This window comes from Sebastes fasciatus, chromosome 17 (assembly GCF_043250625.1).
Source record: "Sebastes fasciatus isolate fSebFas1 chromosome 17, fSebFas1.pri, whole genome shotgun sequence".
NCBI classification, from domain to species: Eukaryota; Metazoa; Chordata; class Actinopteri; order Perciformes; family Sebastidae; genus Sebastes; species Sebastes fasciatus.
In genome coordinates this window covers 31970441-31978964 of record NC_133811.1, presented here as the reverse complement: position 1 = coordinate 31978964, position 8524 = coordinate 31970441, and the positions used below count along the sequence as shown (strand labels likewise).

The 8524-nt window shown below is 40.1% G+C and overlaps 2 protein-coding genes across 2 annotated transcripts in view; both read left to right on the top strand.

The window, feature by feature from the left end:
* wdr73 (WD repeat domain 73) overlaps positions 1–7254 on the top strand; it is a 13179-nt gene extending 5925 nt beyond the window's left edge. Inside the window, exons 3-8 of the mRNA XM_074613576.1 lie at positions 1601–1686; positions 1786–1874; positions 2756–2823; positions 4019–4174; positions 4672–5031; positions 6156–7254. Coding sequence (XP_074469677.1) covers positions 1601–1686; positions 1786–1874; positions 2756–2823; positions 4019–4174; positions 4672–5031; positions 6156–6385 — 989 coding nt within the window. The 3' untranslated portion in view covers positions 6386–7254. The remainder of the gene's footprint in view (positions 1–1600; positions 1687–1785; positions 1875–2755; positions 2824–4018; positions 4175–4671; positions 5032–6155) is intronic.
* The window catches only part of LOC141754340 (homeobox protein MOX-2-like), a 258572-nt gene that overhangs the window by 139520 nt on the left and 110528 nt on the right, over positions 1–8524 (top strand). The window lies entirely within an intron of this gene.

Here is an 8524-nt window from a genome sequence, read left to right as displayed (position 1 = left end):
AGAGAGAGAGAGAGAGAGAGAGAGAGAGAGAGAGAGAGAGAGAGAGAGAGAGAGAGAGAGAGAGAGAGAGAGAGAGAGAGAGAGAGACGGAGACAGACGGAGACAGACGGAGACAGACGGAGACAGACGGAGACAGACGGAGACAGACGGAGACAGACGGAGACAGACGGAGACGGAGAGAGACGGAGACGGAGACGGAGAGAGACGGAGACGGAGAGAGAGGGAGACGGAGAGAGAGGGAGGAGAGAGACGGAGACGGAGACGGAGAGAGACGGAGACGGAGAGAGACAGAGACGGAGACGGAGAGAGACAGAGACGGAGACGGAGAGAGACAGAGACGGAGAGAGACAGAGACGGAGACAGAGAGAGACAGAGACGGAGACAGAGAGAGAGACAGAGACGGAGACAGAGACGGGAGAGAGAGAGAGACAGAGAGACAGAGACAGAGGGGAGAGAGAGAGAGACAGAGAGACAGAGACAGAGGGGGAGAGAGAGAGAGACAGAGAGACAGAGACAGAGGGGAGAGAGAGAGAGACAGAGAGACAGAGACAGAGGGGGAGAGAGAGAGAGACAGAGAGACAGAGACAGAGGGGGAGAGAGAGAGAGACAGAGAGACAGAGACAGAGGGGGAGAGAGAGAGAGACAGAGAGACAGAGACAGAGGGGGAGAGAGAGAGAGACAGAGAGACAGAGACAGAGGGGGAGAGAGAGAGAGACAGAGAGACAGAGACAGAGGGGGAGAGAGAGAGAGACAGAGAGACAGAGACAGAGGGGGAGAGAGAGAGAGACAGAGAGACAGAGACAGAGGGGGAGAGAGAGAGAGACAGAGAGACAGAGACAGAGGGGGAGAGAGAGAGAGACAGAGAGACAGAGACAGAGGGGGAGAGAGAGAGAGACAGAGAGACAGAGACAGAGGGGGAGAGAGAGAGAGACAGAGAGACAGAGAGACAGAGGGGGAGAGAGAGAGAGACAGAGAGACAGAGACAGAGGGGAGAGAGAGAGAGACAGAGAGACAGAGGGAGGGAGAGAGAGAGAGACAGAGACAGAGGGGGAGAGAGAGAGAGACAGAGACAGAGGGGGAGAGAGAGAGAGACAGAGACAGAGGGGGAGAGAGAGAGAGACAGAGACAGAGACAGAGGGGGAGAGAGAGAGACAGAGACAGAGACAGAGGGGAGAGAGAGAGAGAGAGAGAGAGCTTCTCCGGGAGGGAGGGGGAGGGTGACGCTGTTGTTGAGGACGTTTGATTGACAGAAAACGCTGACCAATCAGAGCAGAGTGGGAGGAGACAGAGGCTACAGACACAGAAATCAGCACTTTTGGAAATGGGCTGAAACAGAGGTTATAGAGACATGCTGGAATGCATGATCTGATTGTTTTTTTGAAAAAAAACCTTCAGAGACATGGTTTGGAGGTGTCTGAGACCTATAATAACTAGTTTAAATGGAGTATAATATGTGACCTTTAAACTGAATGAATGTAGAGCTGAAGGAACAGTTCTGTATACTGGAGATAGCGTTTGTGTTTGTGTGTGATCAAAACAATAATGTCTGACAAACGGTGCATATAAACTCAAATGAACCCTTTTATCGTTCTGTTTACAGCCGTGTGTGTGGCGGGAAACAGTCCGTCTAAAAATGAAATTCTGGAGCTGCATTTGCCTCTGAAACTATTGGCTGATGAAAATAAGGTAACACATCTGTCCAAACTTTGTTTACAAACATCCAAATGTCACACTATATATATATGTGTGTGTGTGTGTGTGTGTGTGTGTGTGTGGTGTGTTCAGGGTCTCTGTGCAGAACGGGACTTTAAAGTTGTCCACGGTGGGTTCACAGACGGTCCCGTTCGCTGCCTCAGACACGTCCCAGGAACGAGGTGAGATGAACTCTCCATCCATTAAAAGTCTTAAACCCGGTGATGTGTGTTAGAAGCTCTTTAGTTTAGTCTCAAAGCCTCTTCAGGAGCTTTGCTTTAGTGAAAGGAAAATAAACTGGTTTTAAACCTCTCTGAAAGAACAACACATGAACATATACTGTACATACATATAGTAAACACATACATAGTTTATGTGAGTAAATATATAAATGAAATAAACACTTAGAAAGTTGTTCGCAATTAATGAAATATGCCTGTTTATTAATGTTTATATACTGAATGAATTCACTTTATTTATATAGAGCAGAATGAGCTTTACAATTCAGCAACAAAAACACCAAAAACACAACTTTAAATGCCACACACACACGGAGGACGTGTTTCTATTATCTACAAAAATAGAGTTGTAAAATAAAAGATAAAAAAAGCAGACAGCTGCTAGTTGTATGTTTACTGCAAATACATATTTACTGGCTTCAATTTAACTCCTATAGATTATTAGAGCTGAAACAACTAGTCAATAAATCTGTTAGTTGATTGACAGAAAATTAATCGGCAACAATTCTGATAACCGATAAATCACTTCAAGCATTTTTCACTTCTATGTGATTTATTACAGCACAAACGATTAATCAATTTAATCAAGAAAATGATCAGCAAATGCAGCTCAAACAAATCTGCAATAAATAGAGATGTGATGCAGCCGGACCGGCTGATAGACGACGTTCATGCTGTAATGTTCAGTGTATGGAGGCTCAGTGTAGGCGGGGGTTCTGCACACCGGTCGTGCATCTTTTATATCAGATCTTATTTACACTCTGTAGCAGAGAGAATGAATATGATTTGAATATTAAACGAACGTCCCGTTGTTGTTTCTGAAGGTGTGTTGTTACCAACGACGGGCGGAGCTCCGACCTGCAGGTGTGGACCGTCGGAGGAGACGACAGCGGTGAGTTCACATCTGGTTGAAGTCACATCAGGTTAAACATCAATTCATTCACTGTTTGTGATGTAGTGTAGTAGTTAGGTACAAATACCTTCAGTAACTGTACTGTTTACTGTAGTAAAATGAAATGATTAGGTTAGTTAGTGGCTTCTATAATAACGGTAGTATAACACCATGTAAACCTTTATATTGTTAATGAACTAACACAACTTGTAATATTTTTTAGTTTCATCAATAGATGTGTAATACTTTACGATAGATACATGTTGTATTTTAATACAAAGTACCTTGTGCTCTACTGTCTTCTCTTTTGACTGACGTTCAGCTCGACGTCTTTTAAGGAGAAACTTATATGGGAATAACAATATAGGTTAAATTATAATTATTATTCATTATTAATAATATTGATAATAATAATAATATAGGGCACTCAAATGAGTGTATTAACATTTCTATCTTGTCTTTTATATAATAAGAGCACAATGTTCAGAGACTTTAGTAAGAAAATCAACCTGAAACAATAAAATTGAGAACAAATTAGGGAGATTTTTGCCTCCAACCGAATACAACAAAGGTTAAATGGAATTTAATTTGGATTAAAAAATAACATTAAAAGCTTTTTCTTTCCACAAACAACCTCCTGGTTATTCTGAATAATTCACAGAAATCAGTCAGTTCTTTAAAAGTCTTTTTGTTCTGAAGAATTAGTTTCTATGAGAAACAACCGTTTCTCTCCCAACAAAACCCAACGTGTCAGGACAGCAGAGGAACGCAACCATCATCTAATAAATCCACACATCTCTGGCACTGCTGCAGCAGCATGTACACACACACACAGAACAAACAGAAATCATTAATGATGGACAGTCACAACCAACATCCCTGCTGAAGGGCGACCGTTTATTCACACACAAAATACACAAAAGGCCAGCTGATAAAAAACATTTGACTTATTTAGTGAAAGTGTGAAACAATATAAAAAAATTGAAAATGCAATAACAAAAAAATGTTTCAGGCACTATAAATAAATTAATGTTTGATCATTCTGATTGTTTTATGGACTAAAGCTTGAACATTATCCTTCGATCAATCAAGTAAAAACTAACTGTCTTCTTTTTCTTCAACCTTTGTGTTATAATTGAATTAAGTTGATTCTGAAACTGTGGTGTTTTCTCATAATGTGATCGGTTAATGACAGACGTGATCAGAAGAACAGGACGTGTTGAGGGGAGGTCGGTTTCAGAGGGCGGCAGCAGGATCGCAGCTGGACTCTCGTCACAAGTTCTTCACGGAGCTCAGAGCAGCGACGTCCAGCTGACTCAACTGACCTCAGGACAGATTCTCTATACACTAGGTAACACTCTGATGTCTGCCATGTCAAACATGTCATAGATGCCAAAAAAAGTCATAGTATAGCATGTCGAAAAATTTTAGGAAAAAAAAGTCATAGTATAGTATCTTGAAAAATTCACATGCAGTGACTTAAGATGCTCTTATAGACAAAATAAACAGAATAAGGATAAAAAACTGTATAAAAGTCTTCAATAATTGGTTTATTATATTGATGTTGATGACGACATCCATCATCAAAGTTAACTGAAGCTCAGTGACTTGTACTTTAATTTGAAGGTACCATCATACCAAACTGCAGAAATGAAAAGACCACTTGATCAAAATACAAGACGAATGTTTCGATGTATTAATAAATATGTTATATGATAATAAAGTCAAACACAGTCGTATTATTCCATAGCTCTCCGTCAGTGGAATTACAGGCCTGATGCTTTGGCTGGTTTGAACATTTATAACACAATGTCTTACGAGTTCTTTTGTGTCCTTTCGTCCCAACAGAGACGGACACAGCAGATCGTCTGAGTTCTTTACACTTTGTGAGCGACTCTGTCTTCCTCGCCGGCTGCTGTAACGGGAACGTTTACATCGCCGACACTCGGACGTCTGCTGCTCCTCAGTTGTTCCCTCCACCAGCGTCTTCATGTGAATCCGTCCTCTGGTGGACGGATGCTTCGGGAGGTCCGTCCACCTGCAGCGTTGTCAGACTGTCTTCGTCTGGACAAGCGGTGATTTCAGACCTGAGGAACCCAGGAGGAGCTGTGAGTCGGGCTCAGCTGGACGTCCAATCACGTCGCTGCAGCCGGGATGATGTCAGAGTGTCGTGGGCTCCGGCGCTGGACGACTGTATCGCAGTGTCCGGTGAGTTTAGAGGCACGCAGTAATCCAGCTGTTGATTTAAAGAAATAGAGTTAGATGAGAAGGTTGATACCACTCTGTCTGTTAGCTAATAAACCAATGAATACATAAATAGGCTGTGATGCCATCATATAAAATGATAGACCTGTCTGTGTTGAGCCGGTCCGTCGGTCTCCTCCGCTGCGTTTCAGTGCTCCGAACACTCTCTACACTCACAACAACCAGCGCTGTCCGTCTCATAATCATTCATGTTGAGGCCTAATGAATAGTGTGGGATTACTATTCTTTATTTCATAGGAACATTTGGGATTTTTGGAAGGAATTCTGATTTAGATGTTGATTGCCATAGCAACGGTCGACGTTTCGGAACATTTGGGTCAGCTTTAGTACAAGACTTTTTTCATGATTTTTTTTCGACATGTTGTTTTATGAATTTTTATGAATATTTTCGACATACTATACTATGACTTTTTAATATTTGTTTTCGGAATGTTATATTATGACTTTTTAATGTTTGTTTTTGGCATACTATACTATGACTTTTTTTCACGACTTTTTTAGACATGTTGTATGACTTTTTATGACTTTGTTTTCGACAGTATACTATGACTTTTTTGACTTCTTTAGACGTGTTATATTATGACTTTTTAATAATTTTTTTCGACATACTATACTATGACTTTTTTTTTTTACTTTATGTTTTGACTTTTTCATGATATTTTTCCGACATGTTGTGCTATGATTTTTTTTATTTTTTTGACATAGTATACGATGACTGATTTTTTTCAACATACTATATGACTTTTTTTTTTTTTTTTACATTTTACACTTTTTTCGACGTGCTATACAACACTATAACTTTTATGACTTGTTTCGATATACTATGACTTTCTTATTATGACCTTTCCAACGTACTATACCATGACTTTTTTGGGGCTTTTTTGGACATAATATAGCTATGTATTTTGTCATCACGTTGAGTTTTTCAACATGCTATACTATTTCTTTTACACATACTATACCATAAGCAGCACAGTCCTGCACAGAGCTAACAAGGTTATGAATTATCAGTTCTTGTGACGTCCCTATTCATTGCATGTTTTACAACTCCTCACCTCTTTCTGCAGGTTTCAGTGGAGCGGTTCAGATCTACAACACATCAGTCTGGAGGACGGAGCTGCAGGAAGTTCAGCCGCTGTTTGAGCATCGTGGTCACGCAGTTTCATCGCAGTCTGATGACGACGTCTTCGTCACCTCCCACATCTGGCATCCCGAGCGGCCGCGGACGCTGCTGTCTGCAGCCTCGGACGGCTCCGTCCACGTGTGGGACTGGGTCGACCAATCGGCTGCCAGCTGACGGGTCAAAGCAAAGATGTAGTTCACCTGGGAAGAGGAGGATTATGTTATCTCTGAGGGACTGCTCGATGGACTTGCATGGGTCAAGAACATTTCACTGAAACCACTGCTGAAAACACAAGTCTGATTTAGCAGCTGCTTTCAATACCTTCCTCTGTGGATTCCAGTACTGCCTCCATTTTTATGCCTCTGCGCCAGAGAGATTATGATTTTGAGATGTCCGTACGTACGTCCGACTCATTCTCGTGAACGCGAGGACACCTCAAGGGAATTTCTTCAAAATTTGGCACAAACATCCACCTGGACTCGAGGATGAACTCATTAGATTTTTTGTGGTCAAAGGTCACTGTGACCTCACAAAACACGCTTTTGGCTATAATTCAAGAATTCATATGCTAATCATGACAATTTCACACACGTCTAACCGACAACATGATGAAGTGATGACATTTTAGACAGACATGGATGTAAACGGTAACTCGACTGGTTGGTGGAGGCGGACAGCCGTGAGGCGTACAGCCATGAGGCTAATGATGGGATGGAGAAATTAATTAATTACAGAAACAATTCAGGAAAACTACTGTAACAAACAAAGTTTAGATCATAGAGAGAACATCATCTGTCTTCAGTAGACATCAACAGAACTTTGCTGTTGGATTAAACTGCTGTAATTTAAATACAAATGAAATCAGATGGCTTCTGGTTTTTGTATTACAGCACATATTTGTATTGAAAATTGCATTCGCTAAGTAAATATTTAGTCTGCAGAGAGCTGGGGAGAACAGTTGGGTCAGAAGAGGCTGAAATGGTTTTAGGATATTTTGTCTTTCACATGTTTTAGTTTACAGAAATAAAACATTCCAAACATGATTCTCTGGCTGTCTTTGTCTCTTCTTTTTTTTGTTTGTACCTGAGAACAAAACACTGTCCACTGATTCAACCAGAGAGACAACTGAAGGAGACGCTGATCCCTCTCAGCAACAGTTGAATCAGAAAAGAAACTGGAAGCTGTAATACATAAAGTAATGTCATGAAACACTGAAAAGAATGTCATGGTATAGTATGCCATATAAAGAAGTAATAGTATGGTATGTCGTAAAACTTTAATGAAAGAAAGTCATGGTATAATATCTCATAAAAACGTGAGTATATTATGTCATCAAAAAAATAGCATATCATTAAATTTCACGGAAAAAGTCATATAGTACGTCTTAAAACCTTAATGAAAAAAGTCAGTATGTCATAAAAATGTCATGAAAACATTCATTCACAAAAAAAAGCCATAGTATAAAAATAAGTGTATGTCAAAAATTCCATTAAAAAGTCATAGTATAGTACGTCATAAAACCGTAATGAAAAAAGTCAGTATGTCATAAAAAATGTCAAAAAGGTCATATAATGAAATAATACGGTATCAGAGGTAAAATCATTGCTTTCCCGTCAGGTCAGTGTTACAGGAACTCTTAGCCTGACAGTTAGCCTGCGCTGGACCGGGTTAGTTTCCCAGCATCAGTTGCCATAGTAACTGAGCTTGAACTATGTTGAATGTGCTTCATCGAACCGAATCAACTGAAGCAGATAAAAACAATAATGAGAACAGATCTGTAATAAATTATTCTAAACTCAAGGCTCACATACTCTCTTTTTGGTGCTTTTGACCATATCTATGGCTGCGGCGAGTAGCCTGATTGCATCGAGCAGATTAATAATCAATCATTAATTAATACCAAAATATGTATCTAATTAACGAATCAAAATTATGAATCATAAACTACTGAATTGTTTCAAAAGGTGAAGGAGAGTGCCGGCAATCAGCTTCAGCTGTCATACACAATTAGTTTTAAATTCAGAATGAAACCTTATATTCAATTAAATTATTCAATTTAGGACGCTGGGAAAACCTCAAAATGTGATATTAATCAGTTGAATCTCATAATCTCAGGGATGTTACGGAGTTCTTGGGCATAGTGTACAGTGATTGGAGTTGTTTTATATACACACACATCAAATAACCAAGTTCTTTATAAATTAAATGTTTATTTAACTAACTACGTGACGAAACTACTAAGAGATGAATAAGTGAATAAATGATAAAATAACAGGAAAAAGGAATTGAATGATGGACTTGGACTTATATAGC